The sequence below is a fragment of the Amblyomma maculatum genome, chromosome 2 (assembly GCF_055883805.1).
Source record: "Amblyomma maculatum isolate TAMU_Amacu chromosome 2, ASM5588380v1, whole genome shotgun sequence".
NCBI classification, from domain to species: domain Eukaryota; kingdom Metazoa; phylum Arthropoda; class Arachnida; order Ixodida; family Ixodidae; genus Amblyomma; species Amblyomma maculatum.
In genome coordinates this window covers 3,614,501-3,637,650 of record NC_139345.1, presented here as the reverse complement: position 1 = coordinate 3,637,650, position 23,150 = coordinate 3,614,501, and the positions used below count along the sequence as shown (strand labels likewise).

Below are 23,150 nucleotides of genomic sequence, written 5' to 3'. Positions count from 1 at the left end.
TGCAATGGAACATGGTCGTCGTTCTACTGACGCAGCAGCAACAGCATGCTTTGCGGCTAATCTGTCGCCGGGTGATTTCGCCAAAGAAGCTGCTCGAAAATTTTTCCCAAAATACGATATACTGCCTCCTTCAGCTGTAAACCTTAATTTGGCAGGTATCCCTGCAGACGCATGGAAATTACCATCTGCTGCCGACGCAGATGGAATTGCGAGCCCCTTTTCGATGTGCGAGCTGCTGGCTGCAATTGACGATGCGAAACGGAAAACAGCGCCCGGCCTGGACAAAATTCAGTATGAGGTTTACAAGAACCTCAGTACTGCTGCACTTCCTCAACTACTAGACACCATAAACAAAGTGTGGCTTGATGGTGTCGTACCCGAGAGCTGGAAAACCGCTGTCGTGATCCCTATTCCCAAACCTGGGAAGCCTCCAACGGACCTCGCCAACTTGCGACCAATCTCCTTAACATCAACGCTTTGCAAGCTTGCAGAGAAAATGCTAGCCACACGACTTTCTTGGTGGCTTGAACAGCACGGTTTTTATCACCCTGCTCAAATTGGATTTCGTCCATACATAGGTACAGAGGACGGGTTGGCTGTCTTGGCCTCAGCAGTTCTGTCATCTACCCGCAGCCGCGATGTACGTACTATATTAGCAATGGATGTTGAAAAGGCATATGACAACATCAGTCATGCTGCAATCCTGAATGCCATTGACATGCTCCATCTCCCTCCGAGAGTACGCACTTTTGTCGCATCATTTTTGGATGGACGAAAATTTGCAATACGTCTCAGCGGTGACACTGTTGGTTCATTCGTTTCACTACGTGGCGTGCCCCAGGGATCAGTATTGTCTCCGACGTTATTCAATATTACTTTCATCCCATTGGCGTGGCGCTTACATGATATCCCTGAAATCAAGTTTTTGCAGTACGCAGATGATATCACGGTATGGAGCACTCACCATGATCTTCTCACTCAAGAGGCCGCCCTTCAGTCAGCATTAGACGTAACCTCTGATTACGCCTCCTCCATTGGCCTTCAACTTTCTGTGTGTAAAACGTCATACACGTCAGTCGCCAACCGCTGGGGACGCCGTAAACTTGCCTCAAATCCAATTCGTCTCTCTCTATCAGGCACCCCAATACAAGAAAGTTCGAGCCTGAAAATTCTGGGCTTAACAATTCACCAATCAGGATCAGCGACTGCTTGGCTCTCTCAGGCAAAAAAGCAAGCACTTCAAACTATAAGTTTAATAAGAAGAATTGCACCTAAAACGGGTGGCGCTGGCTCGTCTGTTGCACGCCAGTTAGTGAGGGCGGTTCTGCAGCCCCGTATTGTTTATCAGGCCCAGTTCCAGCATCTTACAAGGGCACAATGGGATCGCCTTGAAGCCTTAAATCGAGAAGCTATGAGGACCATAACATGCCTTCCACGAATCACACCGGTCGTAGCGTTACAGGAGAATGCGCAGCTCAACACCATCGATGAACTGGTGCAGCAGCGCCGAGATGCTCGCAGACTCAAGGCCACTTTGTCACATTCCACGCAAGCACTGAGGGCGTATGCAACGTCACACATTATTCTTCAGCCACCTACGCCAGTTCTCCCTCCCTGGAAATTTATACAGTTAGGAGACAACAAGCCAACTGACATCCGCAGACCGACGTCTGCCAACTCTGCATCGTTGCTACGCCAGAGATTTGAAGAGCAAGATGCTAACCTGCCTCAGGATTCCGTAGTAGTGTACGTAGATGGAAGCCTGCAAGGCTGTGAAGCCAAAACGGCAATCCACTGTCCACGGAGGCCTAGCCTGAATCAGACAACTACGTTTCAGCTTTCGGAACCACTTACATCTTTCTGCGTTGAGCTTGTGGCAGTTCAAGAGGCACTCTGCTCCGTGACTTCTATAACCATGCTCCCTACAGCCCACATTGTAATCCGCACTGACGCACTTCAAGCAGTACGTCTGCTCCGACGTGTCAGCCGCTGCCCTAAAATTTGCCAGGACATCCACCAGCTTGCGGCGCGCATCCCACAGTCAATACGCATTGAGTGGGTCCCACGGGATCTGCTGCCTTCCCAAAGTCAAGCTGATTTTGCAACCCGCCTCGTGAACCAAGACGCATCAATCCCACAGCTTCTCGAAGTCGACGACGCTACCCTCCTTTTGTCAAGAAAGGAGTACCTCCGGCGCCGCACACGTGCACTTATCCCTCCGTGTGCGATATCCCTTCCCCGCGGTCTCACCCGTGCAGAGGAGGTTGCGCTTAGGAGGATCCGGGTCGGTGTTGCCCTTACACCAGCAGTAACTAGGACGTGGTCATACTTCCAACACTTATATCCTCGCCCAGGATGCCCGATCTGTAACAACGAAGATGTCGAGGCCGACATCCACCACTTGCTGTGGGACTGCCCAGCACTCAAGCCAACACGATTCCGGCACCTGAGAATAGCTGGCCTTTCAGCAACCAATCCTGCCTCATACGTCACTTGGACGCAGGGACCTCATCATCGCTCACTTCTGGACTTCATAAAATCAGCCAACCTTTTTCCATTCATTTAATCATTTATTCATCCTTCATCTCATAACCTACTGATGCCCTGAGGCAATAAATATCGACTTAAAAAAAAAAAAAAAAAAAAAAGCAAGCTAGATATTGTAGCGTTATATATATAATTCGTTACCGTTAAAAAAAAAAAAGCGCTGTAGCTTTGCCTTGTCTACAGCTCTGAACCACTTTTTTACAGTAACCACCCAAATGAACTAATTAGAAAATTCATTAGTGAGTCGTAATTAATCAGATAGAAAGTGTTCTCACAGAAAATTACGCCAGTCGCGGTAAAGAGTTTCTTTTCGTGAAATTTGAAAGCGTTACGTGAAACCAGGTTATATGTAAGTGCGGCCAAAACAACACGGAGCATGATTCTGCGTTTCATTTTATTTATTTTTTATCGTACTACGCATAGAGAACATATTGTTTCTTGCGTTTGTACGTTAGAATCAGTCTTTCTCTTTGTTTCCTTCATGTTGATAAAGGAGCAAGTTCGCTACGTACCCTATCTTGTCTTCGGAGGTGAGGATAGCAGGGGAGGAAGCAGGCTCTAGCCTTTCGGAGCAGGCACGGGAGCAGCAATTAAAAGTCTCATTTTGCAGCGGCTTTGAATCAGCAAAAGCCCGATTTCGGAGCACGTTTGGAGCGATTTACGGGCGATTTGGGAGCACTCTGGAGCAGGCTGACTGCGTTAAATGTTACTAAGCAGATATTCTCCTCACACCTAATGAAAGCTCTATTTAACTTGGCCTCCAATAATGCAGAAACAAATTTTCAAATTACCCTAAGGTTCGATTTTTCGAATGAATTCGAAAAAAAAAAATGCCGAAAAGTGTCTGGGCTACAGTAATTTTACCTGCATGACAGCTGTCTGCATTTGAGATGAAACGCAAGTAAAAAGGACAATAATTCCCGGTTTCGTCAAGCGCTTTGCTTTGCGCCCGCACACTGCCGGGAAGGCTGAAGGCGGTCGTAAAAGCCTCCCTACCCTTTCGCAGTGCTACTGCACAAAGCGGCCCCTTCGCGCTTTGAGAATGCTTCACTGCAGAGGCTCAAGGTGAAGCACTGCGGCGAAGCACGCAGTGCGGTGAAACTGCGCGTGATCAGCTGGGAGCAGATTGTGGACGTACGCGCGGGACGTATGGGTATGCGTTAGAACAGCGTGACGTCATTCCAAAACAAACAAAAACTGTGACGCATGCGCGCGCCCAAAGGCAGCCGCGGGATGGTTTGGTTTGTAGGGTTTAACGTCCCAAAGCAACTAAGGCTATGAGAGACGCCGCGGGATGACATGGAGTCAAAGCGAATCCAAAATTATGCGATTTTTATGTAGGAAATGGCGAACTTCCGAACGTCGCTGTCACAGCGCACACAATGTGCGCGGGCACAACAGTTGCATGCAATTCAGGGTCGGGGTGGGCGATCGCTGGCGAAGCGTCACATATCTGAACGTGTCGCTGGTGCATTTGCCGCTCACCGTTGGCATTTCATGGCCCTACGGGGCGGTAGGTCAACGTCGCTTGCGGCGAGGGCTGCCAGCCACCAAATTTTTATCTGTTTTAGGCCGTCATTGCACCCGCCACCGCTTCAGTGGTGGTGGACGACGGCTGTTGTTGCGGCGCGCGTCTTTCTCTCCCTCTTCCTTTCCTTTCTTCCCTATTTTCACTTCTGTTTGCAAGAGGCAGCGGAGGTGACTCAGCTACAGAGCCAGTAGAAGGCCCGTGCATTTTCTTTTCCTTCTTCCTACAGCCACAACAACAACAACCGTTTACATCTGCTGAACGCAGGCGAAGAGCTGTGATCAACCTTTGCGCCGCGGCTAATCACACTCGCTTTTCGCACATGTGTCCCCTTTAAATGGGCATCGGTCGCGACTGTGTGCAAATTATCTGAACTTCCGAATTACCGAGGCTCGAAGCGAGAACAATTTACTTCAGTCCAAAAACCATGAAATTATATTCTGTATCCCATTTAGCAGAATCATTTAGAAATGCAATGATTCCAAGTGTTTTTGCTCGATTTCATAAAAGAAAATAGACAAATGACAGCTACTGCAAACAGCAGTGGAATCGATTGGCTGCTATTAACTTCAATTTAGAGCTCGTGCCACCCGCCTTTCGTGAAAGCCGCGGTGACAACAGCTTTATGACGAACACCTCGAGTGAACCAACTGTCGTGGATGCGTGCTTTTCTATAGCGAGCGACCAGAGTTGCTCAACCGACGATAATAATCGGCTAAATTTGGCGCTGTAACTTCCGATGGTCAACCATCGCGTAAATTGCCGTTTTGGCGTAGCTTGGCGCAGCAGGTCCGGTTAGCACAGAATGGCACAATTGGCACAGCACTTCCATCTCTGGCCGATAGATAAAACGGAGTCGCTGCACTCGCTCCAGTTCTGTTGCGAGTGTTGCGAGACGGGTCCCACACGCATATTCTATTTTTGAACTTACCACCAACTTATGAGCCTTAAGTTTACTATCCTGTATATCATGCTTAAGTGTTCACCTAATGAATCTCAATGTTTTATTTGATGTCAACTGCAGTGTTCCAACGCAGCACAAGGTAATTGTCACTCCCAAGTATGCATATTGTGTCACTCGATTCAATTTGTTTCCCTGCAATGTCAAGCCAAATTCATGTGGCTGGTGTCTGTGTGTGGCTGTCATACACACTTTTACTGGGGTTTACGACATCTGCCACTTTCGCTAATATTGAGCAGGAAAGCATTAAGCTTAATTTGATCTTGAACTGAGTTAACATTAGCATAAAGAATGAAATCACCTGCAAATAATCTATTCCTGAATGTTCAATGGCGTCGTTTATATACACAAGAAGCAATGACGGTACGAGTATCGAACCTGAGGCAGGTGGTGCTCCCGATGTCACATCACAAAACCAGGGTGCGTTCCTATTAACACTTCAGCAGAAATCTTTCCAGCCAACGAGTGATATTTGGGTTTCGGAGTACTGACTGACATTTGCATAAAAGATTTCTGTGATTTGCCTGATCAAAGACTTTCATAATTCCTAAAGTTTAAGAAAATTACATCAATTCGTCCTTTCCAATAAATAATTTCGTAAAATCACGCAATGTTTCCATTATTTGTGTGACCGCTGACATTTTCTGCCGAAAATTATGCTGACAAAACTCTTCCAAAATTCAATATCTGTTAAGTATTGTCAAATGCCCTTTGAAACAATGTGCTCTAGAAGCTTACAGCAGGTCAACGGCCCCGCCGGGGTGGCGCAGTGGTTACGGCGCCCGACTACTGTGCCGGAGTACCCGGGTTCGAACCCGACATCGGCGGCTGCGTTTCGATGGAGGCGAAACGGAGTGGCGTCCGTGTGCTGTGCGATGTCAGTGCACGTTAAAGAACCCCAGGTGGTCGACATTACTCCGTAGCCCTCCACTGTGGCGTCTCTCGTCGCCAAGGTCGCTTGGGACGTTAAACCCCACAAACCAAACAACCAAGCAGGTCAACGTTAGAGCGATCGGACCGCATTACTGTCCATTTTTGCATCTCCAGTCTTGAGAATAGAGGCTGTTTTGCTAATTTTACAACAATTGGGAATATTACTCGTTGATGGTGACTTCCTAAAAGCTAGCACAAGCTGACCACTCCGCGCATCGCTGCAAAAACAAATTAGGAATCTCATTAGGGCTTATTAATTATCAATGACTCCTGACTATAATTTTATGTATTGAACTGCGCGTTTCAATAAAGACCCTAGAGCACACAGCCTTGTCACCGTTTTCACTGAAAACACTTGCTAGAATATCTATTAAGAATATCGCGCATTTCAGTTGCCATTTGTAGCTTCGTTCTGTGTCCTTATATCAACCATTTTTTCCTCTGGTACTGTCAAGTGTCCACAACCTTTGGGGTGCTTTTAGCATAATTTTCCCAATATAATGTTATAATTTGAATTATTTTATGCGGGACCTCAATGTACTACTTAGAGCTAACATGCCACTCTGCACAGCTAGACCGAGTGTGCGTCGGTACATTTCTCTACGCCGGCCAGCTCTTCCTTTCAGCTGAATAATGTACCCTGTTATTCAATGACTGCATTGACGTTTCTTTTTTGTTATCAAATAGTCAAATGGAGCAAGAAGATTCAGAGGATGCCAAGAAGAACAACAACATTCGAAAGACGATCTAAGGGCACAACAACAACAAGATGATGATGACAGAAGAAGGGAAGAAGCAGGCGGGAAGCAAGAAGATTCGGAAGACGCGAAAGAGACTATGCGCATGCTCAGTAGTGGCCTGCGCCCGGCACAGTGACCTTGGCTTCACATGGCTTAATGAAATTTTCGCTTCAAAGAGTCTGACTTGCTGTTACCCTGTACTCTTTTTGTGTACTGTCGTGCTACCTGCCGAAGCCCAAGGGAAAACCAGAAATCGAGCATTGCCTCTCGTTTACGTTGTCTCGGCATCAATTCTTCTCATTTCCCATCCGCTACGTTATGTAGCAGCCATTGCCGCTTTTTTTTTTTTTTTTGAATTCGGTGTAGAAAGCCACTCAAAGCATCAACGACGTCCGAATTTGAGTCAGGAGGACGATACACAAGGCCAGTTAAAATTTTATGTGTTCCGCGACAGGTTCGGCAAAAAAACGGATTCAATGCTAGGAGGCCTGAGATAACCGTGTGTGTGCCGAATTGCATTGCTAGTGAAAATCGCTACATCACCCCACCGACGGCTGCAGTCAAATCTGAGTACGCCATGCGCAGGAGGTCATGTCTCCGTATCCGAGGGCGAAGCCAAGTTTCCATGACAATTGCGACGTCAGGTAGGTGTTCTAATAAAACTTACTCCAGTTCCTCTGCCTTGTTAACATACTGCGCGTTTGTGTTTAATAAATGAAATTCATTTTCACATATCTGTCAATCTCTTGGACACACGTAGAAGCATCCTGCTAGGTAAAATTAGTGAGCACGCTCTCGGATAGACATGGAAACACCTGATAGGGGCAGATGAACCTGACAACGTTCGTTCGTAACACCATTCCACGCATACATGAACCCGTCTATTTTTCACCTTATCAAAGAATAAAGCCACCTTTTGTCCATTCTTTCGGCTATATGGAGCATTCTTCTAAAGATTTTGTTTTCTTATTTTGAGGATACTTGACAAATCTTCGTGAAAGGAAAAATCGGTATCCTTAAACTTCTCGGTGTTCTTCCTTTTTTCTTTAGCACTTCTACATTTTCATTGCAGTTTCCAGAACGCACAACTACAAGTCTGGGACGCTCTGTGCTTGTTCGTCATATCCTAGGAATACGCTCGGTGCTTGCCGCAGAAACGCCCATTTTTCCACTGAAATACTGCTCCTTAGTTGCTCGTACATTTCATTTAGAACCTCAACCCGTATACCGTGAACACGGTGTAAGAATACACCGTGACCGTGAATGACAACGTTGTTTCGACAAGAACGAGTTGAAATTAGGGTTGAAAACTGGTTATCCAGAGACTTTAAAAATTCAGGTTTTTCCGCAGCATTTTCTCCTCGAAAACTATTTGTTCTTAGCACGCTTTTTCTTTTTCTTCTCCTGCGAACATTTCCGCCAACCGTTTTAGAATGGCATTAACGCTCGTCAGAGGGTAACCTTCGTGGACAGCAAATCAAGCACACTTTATGAAGGCCTTTTCCAGTGAAATTCTGATTAACCGAATTTGACAGAAATCTTATTAATTTGCCAGTGGGAAAATGGGGTAGAACTGTGTACGTGTTTTACCATAAACGAAAGGTTACATAAAAACAAAGTAGGTGAATTTTGTTACTTGGCCGCAGTGCGGATGTTTGCGTTTCAGAGAGCATTCACACATCTATAAAACTCTTCACGGCGTACTTACGCCATTGCGGCTGTCAAATGTATCGGGAGCGATAATTACTTGTCTACTGGAGTGGTCCGTACTGAGGGGCCATGAAAACGCTGGAACCCACTCGCCTGCCCTCCGTCCACGCAGATACGCCTTCGCGCGCAATGAAATCGCCACGTTCAGCTGGGAGCCGGTGGTTGTCACCGCGGATGAAATCCTCCAAGTTACGAGCTCGTAGCCCTAAGCCAAACCGCGAAGAGGATATATATACCGTATCAATGAGTCTTTCAATCTCCGCGACAGAGTTAAATTCTGAAGACTACAGGGTGGCAGGTAGCGTTCACGATGAACAGAAAGAACGCGAAGTGGAACAGTAATAATCAAGCGGCCGAACACGACTGCAGGCAGGTACTACCTTTATCAAAAGTTTACAGCCCAGGGGGTCTATTTCTGGGAGATACTATTCGGCTCGTAATGCATTCCCAGGTCTCCATACTTGCTGAAGGCAAGAAGAATTTTCGTCCTACCCTCTCCAATGGCTAGGACTTCCACGATTATTACAGAAGTCATATTATACGGCTTAAAAGCAAACCCTCTGGGCTGTAAACTTTTGATACAGGTTGTACATCGATCGCGAATATTCGCTTGCAGGAGGTGTGCACCCGGCAATGCAATGAAGCACCATCTGGGGACATACAAAACAAAAACATTCCAGGTTTCAACGGACTACTGCTTTGTAATGAAGAGTGAAAAACACACTTGTTGAATGTCGCTCCCCGCAGGGAAATAACGTTCGCAAGACAATTTCAAATTGAGTGCAGAAAAAAAAAAAAAAAAAGAACTTGGTTCTTCTCGGCACACAAATAAATGAATAGTGGAGGGTGTGGATAGCACCGCAAGCAGTTAACAAGAAGGCTCGCGCGAACAAGCTCGCCCATCGCTGCACGCCGCCTGTCCTCCTGTCCTCGAAGCGCGATACGGCGGCGGCAGCAGCTGCTGCCAGACAGCAAAGCCTGAGTCACGCGCTTCCAGAAATCACCGGGGCACGATCGGTTATAAGGAACCAACTGCGAAGGCAAAAGAAAAGAGCCTCCACGATGCTCGGACGAGTACGGTGCAGCGCGAACGTGACGTCGAGGGAGATATAACCTTTCCGAAAGCGACACTGCGGGACATGTTTAACGTGTTTCTGTTCTCACTAAAATCCCACAAGTGGGATTCTCCTCGTGTCTGTAGCGCAACAAAAGACCCCATCCTTACTGTGTGACATCGCTGGAATATTACCGTAGTCCTTCAATACCGCATATTATGGCGAAAGCCTTTCTAGGCTCATGGAACGAAATCACGTGCGCGAGATCTGTCAACGCCTCCTTTGCGTTGGATCTGAAAGAAATGGTTGTTGCGACTGTAGGAAGAAGGAAAAGAAAATACACGGGCCTGCTACTGGTTCTGAAGCTGAGCCACTGATTTATTTATAGGAAGGGAAAGGCGCGGCAACTGTCTCACTTGTTTTCTGTGGACACCGCAACCACGCCGTAAGGGAAGGGAGGAAGGTGGAGTGAAAGTGGATAGAGAGAAAGGGGAGCCGTAGTGGAGGGCTACGCAGTAATTTCGACCACCTGGGGATCTTTAACGTGCGCTGACATCGCACAGCACACGGACGCCACTTCGTTCCGCCTCCATCGAAACGCAGCCGCCGAGGTCGGGTTCGAACCCGGGTACTCCGGCACAGTAGTCGGGCGTCTTACCACTGCACCACCCCGGCGGGGCCGCTGAGCCACCTCCGTTGCCTCGTGCGGACAGAAGAGAAAAGAAAGAACTAAAATGAAGAGGGAGGGAAAGACGCGCGTCGCAACAGCCGTCGGCCACCACCGAAGAAGCGGTGGCGGGTGCAATGACGGCCTACAACAGATACAAATACAGTGGCAGGCTAGGCGCCGCCACAAGCGGCGGTGACCTACCTCTACCCCCTCCGCTGGCTCTGTGCACGAGGTTCCGCGAGATGTGTTCTCGTTGTCTAGCGTTCCTGCCATCTGTAGTAGTAGCATAAAACTTTATTCCGCAAAATGGTAAGAGAGGTTCAGGTCTTGAGCTGCTGCAGGTGGTGTTCCAGGATCCCATATTGGTGCTTGCTGCCTCTTCGGCCAGCTCAACCAGCGCTAGCTGATCTTGCGAGTCGGAGCTGGACAGAAGCCCCTCCCACTGCTCGACTGACAGGTTTGGTATTTTGGGCTCTATCGGGCACTCCCGACAGCCCCATGAGGAGTGGTAGAGTGTGGCTATCTCTCCGCACCACACGCATTCTGGAGTATACTGCGCAGGCCAAATCTTACTGTATATGCAGCGACTTGGGTATGAGTTTGTTTGTAGCCGTCTCCAGGTAGTTGCTTGATGTCTTGTGAGTGTCTTGTGGAGAAGCGGGTATTTACAGCGTCCTTTTTTTTTTTATTAAATGGTTCACAGGAAGGGAAAGGCGCAGTATCTGTCACACTTGCTCTGTGGACACCTGAACTGCGCCGTAAGGGAAGAGATGAAGGTGGGAGTGAAAGTGGAAAGAGAGAAAGGGGAGCCGTAGTGGATGGCTACGGAGTAATTTCGACCACCTGGGGATCTTTAACGTGCGCTGACATCGCACAGCACACGGACGCCACTTCGTTTCGCCTCCATCGAAACGCAGCCGCCGTGGTCGGGTTCGAACCCGGGAACTCCGGCACAGTAGTCGGGCGTCTTACCACTGCGCCACCACTTCCAAAACATGGTGAGCTCTCCGTAGCTGTTCGGAGTAGTGTTGGTTTCCCCCATGTCGTCGCTCGCTTGGTTTGTGTAACCTCGAACTATCGCGTCGACTTTAACGTTTCCCTCAACTCCTCTGTGCCCAGTTGCCCATACCACATTCTCCTTGTTTTTTGAGTTTTTTCGCCTCCCTAAGGAGGGTGCCGGCCTGCCTGCTTATCCTTCCCTTTAGTTCTTGCCATCTGCAATCCCACACTTGAACGCGCGCCAAGGAGCGCCATGCGACAGAAGCGATGGTGTACCATCCAAACTCACATGGCGGAAAAAAGTGTGACAGGTACTGCGCATTTCCTCTCCTGTAAACCATTGTAGTTATGTGCAGCGCTGCAGCGAACGCCGATGAGAGGCAAACAATGAGAGGCAAATGATAGGAGAGGAAGGGTAGCCAGTACGATTCAAGTTCGCGTCTCAGGCGATGACGTTGCGTGTCACGGGATTGCGCCTCCCCTTAAGAGTTTTCTTTCTTTCTTTTTTCTTTTTTTTTTTTTAACTAAGCGGTGATACCGGAGTTACGGACAACGCTGGAATCGCAACGCTTTATGGCGTTACCGCGAGACAGACGTTCCGGGTGGACACCACGGCCGAAAAGACACCGTCTGATCTTCTCAAATTCGGCTTACACGCCACATATTATGGCCCGCTGGCGTCAGTATACGGAGAAAATGATTACGTGCCCCCACTGTACGACTCTAACCTGCGGCGGCATATCTCATTTACTTTGGGATTGCCCTGCTTTTTTCTACTGGACGCCCCGAGATCGAACCCTACCGCCTGAACTACCGTTCCCTTCTAGAAACTGATGCTAACACAGAGATGATATTTGCCAAGTATGGCTCGCTTAGTGGCCTGGTTAGAGCAATGTGATTCGAGTGACGACCTAAACAATGAAGATTATATGTCTACTTCCCTTTATCCCCATCCATGGCCATGAGCCTTCCCATTCAATAAAGGACATTCAATAAATCAATCTCAAATTCTTTCACGCTAAAGCCGCATCGGGACCGTAAGAGAAGGCATGGTATAGAAGGCCCCCACAAATGTGACCGTCAGGGTGTGCCAAAATCTCAGCACATAGACGTCACCGCATTAAATGTCAAAACAGGGAGAGGACGAAGGCCAGAGCAGGATGCGCCCCGATACCATACTGCATGGAATTCATGCAGTGAAGCGGTGGGCCTTTTTAAACATAGATGAGTTGTTCGATGAAACGCTCGACATTGTCATGCTATACGATGGATGACCGCAACCGGACGTTCGTACACAACTATGACGACAGATGGACAAACAAATGAACTCAAAGTGGTTGAGGCGACCGGAGCGACGGTGTACCGGTAAAGCAGCAACACAGCAAGGAAGAAATAACTGTAATCAATGCCACGGAATAAAACAACAACAAAAACAAAAAAGACAAAGTTCCAGAACTGTTGTATGCCAAAAAAATTCGGCACAAATTCCTGACACAACGTTTTGCTAAATTGAAGGAAAAAAAAAAAAAAGCACGGCTTTCTTCGGTTAACCACATTGTCGTGCTCATGTGGGTGCGAGATACGATTATTAATATCCTTCCTAGGAAAAAAAGATCGCAGATGATCAATGTGTTGTTTTTCTACTAGCATGCGACATGATTATGTTACTGCAGTAACGCTTGTTTCTGACTCATTTCTTGTGCTATATGGCATGTCACCTGTCAGCTACCACCTGTCAGTGGCATGATCGTGATTTTTCAAATGGAAAGTGCTACAAGTTCACTGTGTTTTGTCAAGACCGACGGCGCGCAATGCCGACGTTCTGTTTGCTTGTTTCCTCAATTTCATGCGTGTAAACATTGCTCCATGCTCGCGCGCAGACGCAGGGCGGGTGCAAAAGTGCTGTACCTAACTATGCGTCGGTGATGTGTGTGGACTGCAAGCCCTTTCGTGCACGCGTAAACAGACAAGGCTCGCCGGAAGATGAGAGGGCAGTCGTCTGAAAGCGGAATGGCGCTTCTCCGAAAGCCTTCCCCATCGGCCATTGTGTGCCCGATCGTGCCGCAGCAAGCGGGGACCGCTAGCGACAGGCAGCGAGAATGATTTGTGGTCGCGCCAGCCACGACTGCGCGGGGAGTGCTGCCAGCGAAAGGGACGGCGCGCCGGCCAAGCGCGCAAGACGCTGCACGCCACAGAGCTAAAAGAAGAGCGCATGTTCATGCAGACTTTTATTGAAATACCACGAACTAGAGCGCAATCTAATCGCATTTACTCCGTAACAAACCACGTTTTCAGAGCGAGCATGCAAACTGGGTCCCTGTTTTTTTTTTTTCCATCTTCAAAGTTACCCACCGGTTGAAAAGAAGCCGGCATCCACGTACAACTACTTTAATTTTTATTCCACTTATTTACTTCTTACCTTCTTAGCGACGAACGTGGAAGCTCCGAGGGAAGCATCTCCATCGACACACATTTCAATCGACGTACGCGTAGTTGTAAAACGAAGGGGCCAGATGCACCACTTCTTACACAGTGGGTAGATGCAATGCGTGAAGCTTTTTCTTTGTCACTTCACTGCTTTCGATATAATCCAAATAACAGAAGTTATCCAATCTCAAGGTAAAAATCAAGATAACATACGCGCTCCGAACTGCACACAAGTCTCGCTCTTGGCAAGCCGAAGAGCAGTTTTCTCTTCTTCTTCTGCCTCGATATATGACACATATCCACGAAGGGGGATTGGCCAGAGTTCAGTGTGGACTGCCAAATGTCTTACACAAACTGAATTAGTGCATTAAAGTAATTGTCAAATAAACAAAAACATAAGATTTAAGATTACAAAATTGATTGAAAGGAAAAAAAAATACGAAGCAAAAATTTGGAAGTTTGTAAATTTGGAATACAATTAGCAAGGGAATCTGTCCGTATCTGTGATGTAGTTATGTAAGTACTGACAAATTTGAGGCAACGCAAATCCTTTCGCACTCGCACCGAAGGAGAGTAGAAGCTGGGCCGACAACGTAAATCCCAAGCGTGCAATTGGAATTTCTAAATGCACTCTCCTCTGATGTGAAAACCTTCGGCAAGCGAGAAGGAAGTGATCAATATTTTCAATCTCACCGCAAGCCTCACAAAGGTTTGTGGGGCTGATCCCGTATCTACATAAATAAAGATTTAGGCGAGGAATCCTGCATCTCATGAGAGTTACCTCACACTGCCGTGATTTACATGAACGAACTTTCCATGAGTATATGAGGTGCTGGTATTCGGCTGTAGATAGCAAGGGATCATTGCATGAAGCGGCTAGGTATTGATAACGCTGAAAACGGGACATTCCAAAAATGGTAATATTAGGGATGGTACATGAAACAGATGCATCAAGAGCTGATTTCGCCAGGAAATCTGCAGCTTCGCTCTGGAAAATACCGCTGTGACCGGGGACCCAGATGAAGCGTATTTCTTTCACCCACACCGGTATGAAATAATTCAGTGAGCGGCTCAAAAGAGCATCCCGTGCTGACTCCAGTGACAACAAAACAGAAAAAAAGTCTGATAGAAAAATAATTTTTGACTGTTTTGTATAAATGTTTTTCTTCTTCCTTCTCCTAAGACATATGCGTGTGGGACCTTTTAATTCGAACAATCCACGGCCAGAAAGCGTAAACTAAGCTAATCTGAGTATTCGCGTTTTAAAAACCCTAATCAAAGCCGACGCTGGAGAAAAAAAAAAAAGAAAAAAAAAAACATCACCGCGCAAGCGAACTAGGGACGCTCGTAATTGTCATGCGAGAAGGGCGCCTTCCTCCTCGCCCAGCGCGGCGTGGAGCCCGTGAGTCAATTAATAGTTCCACCCTTGATTGACAGCGGCGGCAGCCTGAGGCGCGATCTCTCGCGCCTGCAAAAGAAAGGGGGGAGGGAGACGCGCATGCTCGAGACAACGAGAACGGAGGAAATAATAACAAGCGATTCAATCGGTCGTCGCCCGCCCCTCCCATTTAGCTTGGCGTAATCAATGCGGACACCTGAACAATGGGCGGGAACGGAGCGAAAGCCAATGCACCGGACTGTTACGCGTCCGGTGGCAGGCCACAGAGACAGGAGGGGATGGCGCTATCAAGCGAGCAAACATTGGTCGGAAGCTCCTGGTGGAAAAACGGCAACACGACAAACGACGCGTCCTTATCGCAAAACCACCGCGCATTGTGTACCCCCCCCCCAAAAAAAAAATAATAAAAAAACATTCGAAGGGATGCGAGATTGAGTCGCATCCAACCATAATGCAGTGTTAAGCGCAAAAACAACACGCGAGTAAGCAAGCAGAGTTTATTTTTTTTTAATATCTGGCGAAAAGGGATTGAGGTGGGGGGAATCATTGCAGTGCGCGAGAGTGGGGAACCACTGGAATGACAGTAGTCGCGTACGATTCCCTCGCCTCAGCGATCCGCGACATCTTGCCGCGGCCCCGTTCGACAGCCGATCGCTATCAGTGGGACAAAGATGAGCCGAGTGGTGAAGGAGGAGGACGAATAGAAACGCAGAGGTGCGAACAAGTGTCAAGAAAGTGTCGATAAAAACAGGAGCTCCACAAGCTACTAATTAACCTAATAATTAACTCAAGATAACTAATTAAATTTTATTTATACCAGCTAGGAGGCACTTTCAAATTGGAACAGTGAGATGCCGGTGTCAGAATGCCAAATAGTATTTTAAATGACAAGAAAAGCACATTTCGTAAGCACTGCAGCACTGGCAATTCTGGCCGCCCACTAGGGGCGTTACATGAGGGGTGGGCTAACAAATCATATAATTTGGTGATGAAAGTCTTGAAAAATTCATGGTCAGGATGGGCAAAAGCTCCAGCTGGCAGGTCGTTCCAATCTCTTGCAGTCTGGGAAAAGAATGATTTGAGATGTGCAGACGTGGATGCTCGAGGTATGTGGCGTTCGGGTGACTGGTGCGAAGTGAAAAGCGGTGAGCAGGGGTGATAATGGAATCACTCAGAGGGGAATGATAAAACCCGTGGAAAAGTGAAAGTCTGGCTATTTTACGACGGGATTCAAGGCTGGGAAGGTTAGCTTTTGCTTTCAATTATGTCTCGTATGATATGAGTAACCCGAATAAACGAATCGTATGGCGCGGTTTTGAACGGACTCGAGTGTTTTAGACAGGTTATTTTGTTGGGGGTCCCAAACAGAGCATGAGTATTCCAGTTTAGGGCGGACAAGAGCTAAATAAGCGGAAAGTTTTACTGCAGCCCGTGCTAGACGCAAGTTACGTGTATATATATATATATATATATATATATATATATATATATATATATATATATATATATATATATGTGTGTGTGTGTGTGTGTGTGTGTGTGTGTGTGTGTGTGTGTGTGTGTGTGTGTGTGTGTGTGTGTGTGTGTGTGTGTGTGTGTGTGTGTGTGTGTGTGTGTGTGTGTGTGTGTGTGTGTGTGTGTGTGTGTGTGTGTGTGTGTGTGTGTGTGTGTGTGTGTGTGTGTGTGTGTGTGTGTGTGTGTGTGTGTGTGTGTGTGTGTGTGTGTGTGTGTGTGTGTGTGTGTGTGTGTGTGTGTGTGTGTGTGTGTGTGTGTGAGAAAGAGAGAGAGAGAGAGAGAGAACTGGGAAATAAACACGAACGTCTAGGAGGACGAAGCGTGCCTGGAACGCATACTTTTCAAAACCTGGCTTTACAGCCTTTCCCCGTAACGAACCTCCAAGTGTGAATTGAATTTACGACAATAAGAGAGAAAAAAAAAAGAACTGATAACCCCTATGGACGTTGAAGAAACTTGCGGCTAACGACGCCTCTTTCAGCTAACGATGATCGTGACGGAGGAAACTCCGAGATAAAAAAAGGGTGCCAGTCAAGTTATACGACGAGACGGAGTCGGCAGGATGTAACGTTGCCGCTATGCATAAGGACGTCAACTGCTGGTTACAGGCTGCGCAGACCGAGATCGCAAGAAAATCTTGCTTTCCTGATTGTGTGCTGCGATCGATATGAATAAGAGCGGAAGAAAACGCATCGAAGTGCAAGCAACCAAGTTTGAACTGGTCAGCTGGTCAGTCTACCGAGCAACAGCGGCTTGGTAGCAGCATTCACCTGGACCTTAGGTGTGAATGTGAGCCGAGAAAAAGGGCTACTCAGCTATCTCCCATAGAAAACTGACATATCCCTCGGATTTACCAGCGAAGCTGAGCGCCACGGACTACGGCAGTGCATGCGTTTTCAAGCGCGCACGCCATCGGACACGTATACACAGTTAAGCACATCGTAAAACAACTTGTTACGTAGCGAAGTAACAGACGTTCCAACCTGATAATCGTGCGTTTCAAGCGCGCGTTCCACCGGACATGTACACAGTTAGGCCACTGCGTAAAACAACTTGTTACCTACAGTAATGCCCACTCACGCTTTCCGCCGTTGCGTGGTTGGTACTCCAAGCGCGGAATGCTGGGTGGCGCGAACTCCTCCAGCTGGTGGTCGGCGGGCGGCGCGTCCACGAACGAGGCCCTCCGGCGCGCCGCGGCGCTCGAGCGACGCCGCTCGCTGAGCACCGGCAGCGGCGGAGGGGGCGACTCACGCTTCAGTGGCATCAGCATCTTCCCGGCTGCTGCGGCGGCAGGTGAGCGCAGGCGGCGCGCGGTGAGCGCGCGCGCGAGCGCTCCACGACGTCGCCCAAGTCGTGGCTGCCGCCGCCGGAGAGAGCGCGCGGCTGCTCCTGCTGCTCGTGACCGCGGCCGGCGGCGGCGCGAACCGCGGCTCAGCGGTGACCGCAACCCGTCGCCGTCTCTCGCGGAGTCCGGGGCGCGCGCGCAAAAGTCCCCTTTGGGGAGGCAGGCCCCGCCCTGGGGCACGGCAACGCCTTTCCGGACACGGAGCCAAGGGCGCGTCTCTGTCCGCGCGCGCGCCGCCTGATGGATGGCGGCGTGGGGTCCCACCACGTCGCCTGATCAGCTGTGCGTGAGAGAGCATGTCCAACGCCCATCGTCTCGCCACGGCGGGATGGGGACGATCGTCGACAAAATGAGCTTGCACGACGCCGTTCGGGGCCAGAGGGCACCGACGACAACAAGGGGAACTGCGCACCGACGTTGAGCTGGCCGTGGGGTATGCAGGAATTACGCACGATTTGAACTCGTGCCGCCGCTCGCCTGGCGCAGCGAACTGTACCGCAGCTTGTCTGTTCAGACGCACGCGCTTGTGAAGAAAACCTCCCAGTCCTCGGCGCCCCAAAGAAGAAAAAAAAGCCATCAGGTAGACTTCAGGCGAAGGGGACCGCGTAAGGATTCTTAGCATCGATTTGAGCACGTCACCTGTACCCGCCGCAGTGGCTCAGTTGGCGTTGGCGACCGACTATTAAGCGAGAGCCGGGAAATCGAATCCCGACAAGGCTGTCCACTATGGAGACTCATTCTCTCCCATCCCTCTATTCCGAAGTGTGGTCCACCATGAAAAAAAATAAAATCTTGGGTCCTTCCGGTCTTTCCAAAATGTTCACATGTTACGTCGCCTGCAACGGGCATTGAGTCTGCAATATCGCCTTTACCGAGAAATCGCAGTCGTACCATAGGCCGCCATGTTATCAAGTGGTGGTTGTGTGTGTGTGTGTGGAAGGGGGGGGGGGGGAGTGGCGGACACTTCGCCGGGCAGGATGCGACACCTTTAATGGTTCCCGTTTGCGCGTTCTTGCAGATCCTGGTTCGCGTACACACACTTCGATACTCGCTTAATCACTAATTCATTGATTCGCGCCTCTGTTACCCCACACACACACTCATTGGCGTACAGTTGGAAGTGACCAGATCATGTGAAGGACCACCCGACACAGACAAAAAGGCCGCCTTGAACCCACCCACAAGAACGCGCCTGCATGTCCCATGGTATAGCGTTCCTGACTATATATCACATTCGGAACACGGCCATCCATCCAACGGTCCCTGGTTCGATTTCCATCTCCCCTTCCAAGTCAAAGGAGCTGCCAAATCGGTCACGTCACGTGATCTCGTGACGTCACACAATCATCCGACCACGTTCTTCTGCTCGTGACCGTTCGCTCACCAGGCCGAAGCCGGAGTTCGAGCAGAATGGGGAATCTAACGCTGTCCCGTTAAAAAGGAAAAAAAAGGAGAGAAAGCTCCGCAGATGCGCCTAGCCTGCAGGTAATATTACCAACTGATGAAGCACGCATGTTGTCGCACACGGATCCAGACAGACGGCGTGCGGGAATGCGTCGAAATAAACTTCTCTCGCGCGTACACCGGTAAACTCATGTGGCCGATAGTGCATGCATAATCAGTTCACGCCACTTCTCATGACATCGTGCTCATACGTGACACCTTGTCGTGCAGACAGAACAACCACTGGCAACAGTGCACGTGCTTAGGCTGCATACGCTCTCTCCGCGCAAATCTCTTCGGCACCATCGCCAGCGCAGTGAGGAAACGCCGGACGTGTAAGCCCCGGCTCTGAGTCCTCTCTGATAGAGGATCACAAGGCATTGGCAAAAAAAAAAAAAAGAAGAAAAATACAGTAAACGCATTTCTCGTCGCCGGTTCCTGGCGCGTCAACCGTTGGCAATAACTGACTCACACACTGGCGGAACAGACGATACAATTTCTCTCTAAAAGAAGGGTTCCGATGTCGCCACTATATCTTGGAGCGATAACTGCGCGCGCGAGCAGCCTGCACAAAAGGTTGCCGTGCGATGCGAGGAATAGAGAGCACGTCGAGGCGACGCAATGAGCGAGATGGCGTGTCTCGAACGGACGAGTATGTGTCTCTCAAACAACTGTAACGGAATCAAGACTTGTCGCTATCATCTACACAGTTCGCCAAAGCACGCATCACGAAAGCTTCGCAGTTACCCCCCCCCCCCCCCCCCCCCCCCCCTCACTTTTTATAATTGACTGTTTTGCCTTTAGGGAAGACCTCAGAAAAAAAAGGTCTTGGTTCTATTTCACGTTTCGTGTTCTGAAAACAAACAGCTAGACAGCTTTTCACTGAAGAGCAGAGTGCCAATGCCGTCACATCAGCACACATTATGACTCAAATCCGAATCCCAAGCACCGATCACGTCACCTTCAAGAAGATCGTTTTCTTTCGCCAAGAGTGTACAGGAACTAGCTTCGATGTAGCGATGGAAACGAAAAAAAAAAAAAAGACAAATGTTAACACATTGGCACACCCACTGACACTTGAGTTACAGTGTTCTGAAACACTATACTTGCGTGCGCTGAGCCCCACCACCATTGCCTCGGAGTTAAGAAAAAGTCTAGATTTAGACTTCTATTCCTCTCTGCTTCGCAAGGTATTTGACGCTAATTTTCGTATACACCCCCCCCCCCCCCAACCACACACACACACACACACACACACACACACACACACACACACACACACACACACACACACACACACACACACACACACGTAAATGCCATCTTGAAATCAGACGCAAAGGCGCGTTTTACCGGAGTGACACTGAATAATCTGCTCGAGCGCACGCGTTATGGAACGCCGACAAAAATTCTACAACCTTAAAAATCTAGAATAAATCTTGGTTTATGCTCTGACACAAACAGACAAAGAGGCCGTCGTTTCGTCTCGCAAAAACAATGATATGTGGCTTCGTACCCAGTCGCCATACCCAGTCGCCATACCCAGTCGCCATACCCAGTCGCATACCCTGTCCTCCACGAGACGCTAGGGCTTCGAGGAGCAGGACATTCCGGCTGTAAGAAACAAGCTGAGAAAAAAAATACAGTTGCCGCACAACATCGAAAGCCCGCTAGCCTGTAACGCTCCTGGGCCGTCGTCCACGCCACAAGACACCGAAAGTTGACGGCGAAGCCGCTATAAAGCAACCGAGCCGAATGCCGAGTTGGGCAGCTCAACATCGCTGTACAATTAATGCTCGTCAGCGGCACTAAATCGCTCGAAAGCCACGTATTAGGTGCTACATATCTGGTTCTGGACGTGAGCCGACGCGGGGCCACATATTTACGCCACAAGACACGCACGCTCAACTGTCGGAACCATCGCATGCACATGGGTCCACAGACCTTTCGTAGTTCGTTAGGTTGGCTTTCTCACGTTGCTTTAATAATGCCATCAGTGATAACCAACAAAATGAGAGTAAACAGCTCAACATCAGAGGTGCACGCGTTGTGACGGGAGCCACCGCGAGCTGTCCCGCTTCATGAAACACACAAATCACAGCTAGCGAGATTTTTTTCTTCTTAGTTTCGCCGCTACTAGAGCCTGCAATGGTGAGGTGAAGCCGACTTAACGTTTATGAATGAGGTCCGCCACTGGGCCCAGTAGTCGCTTCGACCCAGCACATTTTGGCGCATAAAATTTTGTGTGAAGCCACACAAAGTAATCAGCGGCGTTTTAAGCATCGAACTCAGAATAAATAGAAGAAAAAAGACAGAACTATTTAACAAACTGTTGAAAAGGGGGTTAATGAAGCACACCATTAACCAGAGCTGGAATGGTAACAAATGACTTCGTCCTCGGTCTGTGGCCTATTACTATAGAACACCACGTAGGAATGCTACAGTGACGCAAATTATTCAATGGAGGAGGGGATCGATCGATCGATAATAAATGTCAGATATGAATAAGAGAACTCAAAACGCCCTTACTATGGCACACTAACCACTAAGAACAAGAAGAAAGAAAAAAAATTCGCAAACTGAGCACTTGAAAAGGATTCCCTGTCGGGAAAGTAGTGTGTCGGATCGATACATAGCTGTGCAATTGGATAACGTCCACTAAAATAAGAGTCCGAGCAAAATAGAAAGAAAGTTCGATATCGCTGCATTTAGGACCACTCTGCCCCTAGCGAATACCGTGGATAAGAAAGGCGTAGATTTGGCAACAGCCACTAAACTCTGCCGGCAATAAGCAATGGTGCAAATTTTTCCATGGAACAGAAATTGCGTAAAACGCGCTTTCTTTTTTACCTCTTTGGTGCATGCACACCAAGCTGCTCAATCGCCCTCATTTCTTTTTTTTTTCTTTTTTTTTTGTGCGTCGACCCAGAGAGTACTCTGCGTGACGCAATGGCAAACTGTTCCGATATGACGGAAGCTCATAGGCGAATCCATTTTTTGACCTCGACCATCCCTTTGCTGTCTTTGTTCCTTACTGGCCATAACGGCCCCGTGTTTGCCGATCCATACAAAATGCAAGCGTTGGGGGTCACTCCAGGCACACCTAATGGCGAGACTTCAAACAAGGGTGCCGGAAGAAAAGGAAACGCAAACAAAACATGCACCGAAACGTGGCATCTCAGCCGAGTTCGACAGCAGGTGATTTCACTCGTTTTGTTCCACAGCACTTCTCCACTCGCGCCTCTCAACCAAAGAGGGCGAGGGGAAGCGGAACCACAACGAAAAAGCGAAAGGAGAATGGGAGAGAGGCAGAGACAAACAACGCCGCCATGACCAGACTGTCACTCGCCCCTCGTCTCCTGCAGTGCGGATGAAGAGGAAGTTCCATGGAAACGGGTCGATATCATAAAGAAAAAAAAAATGCGTGGGCAGCAACGGCAACAAGGATGATTAAAAAAAGAAAGAAAAAGGAACGGGCTGAGCCCGGCGCCTTCATGGCCGCGGCCCCAACAAGGCCGGTTTATATGGAATCTCAAAAGTTTATGGCAAAATAAAATAAAACGCAGTCGATGAAAGAAACTGGTCTGCACTGTACCACTTTCAGACAGGAGCGAAAAGAGGAAGATAAAAAGGAAGTGGACGCCACGGAGATGAGAAAGCACCGATCGAAGCGTTGCGGACAGGACTTCCTGTAGTCTCGCGCGGCCCCGGGGCGTAGCACATGGAAAAAGAGAGACGGGGAGTGAAGCGGCGCGCGCTAACGCGTTTCCGGCCATCAGAGTGACTCGGCTCCGGTCAAGAGGGGCGGACGACAACAGGCTGATAGACCCTCCCCTCCCCCCCCCTCCCGCACACACACATTCCCTTTCGCTTCTTCA

The 23,150-nt window shown here is 48.8% G+C and overlaps 1 protein-coding gene across 3 annotated transcripts in view; it reads right to left on the bottom strand.

Annotated features, from left to right (window-relative positions):
• Positions 1-23,150, bottom strand: part of ATP8B (ATPase phospholipid transporting 8B) — a 146,701-nt gene that overhangs the window by 41,535 nt on the left and 82,016 nt on the right. The window contains exon 1 of one of the 3 annotated variants that reach the window (XM_084593109.1): positions 17,565-17,957. The exons of the other annotated variants lie outside the window; for them this stretch is intronic. Within the exon in view, the coding sequence (XP_084449235.1) occupies positions 17,565-17,754 (190 nt within the window). The 5' untranslated portion in view covers positions 17,755-17,957. Of the gene's footprint in view, positions 1-17,564; positions 17,958-23,150 lie in introns of those variants that run through there. 3 annotated transcript variants of the gene reach the window in all.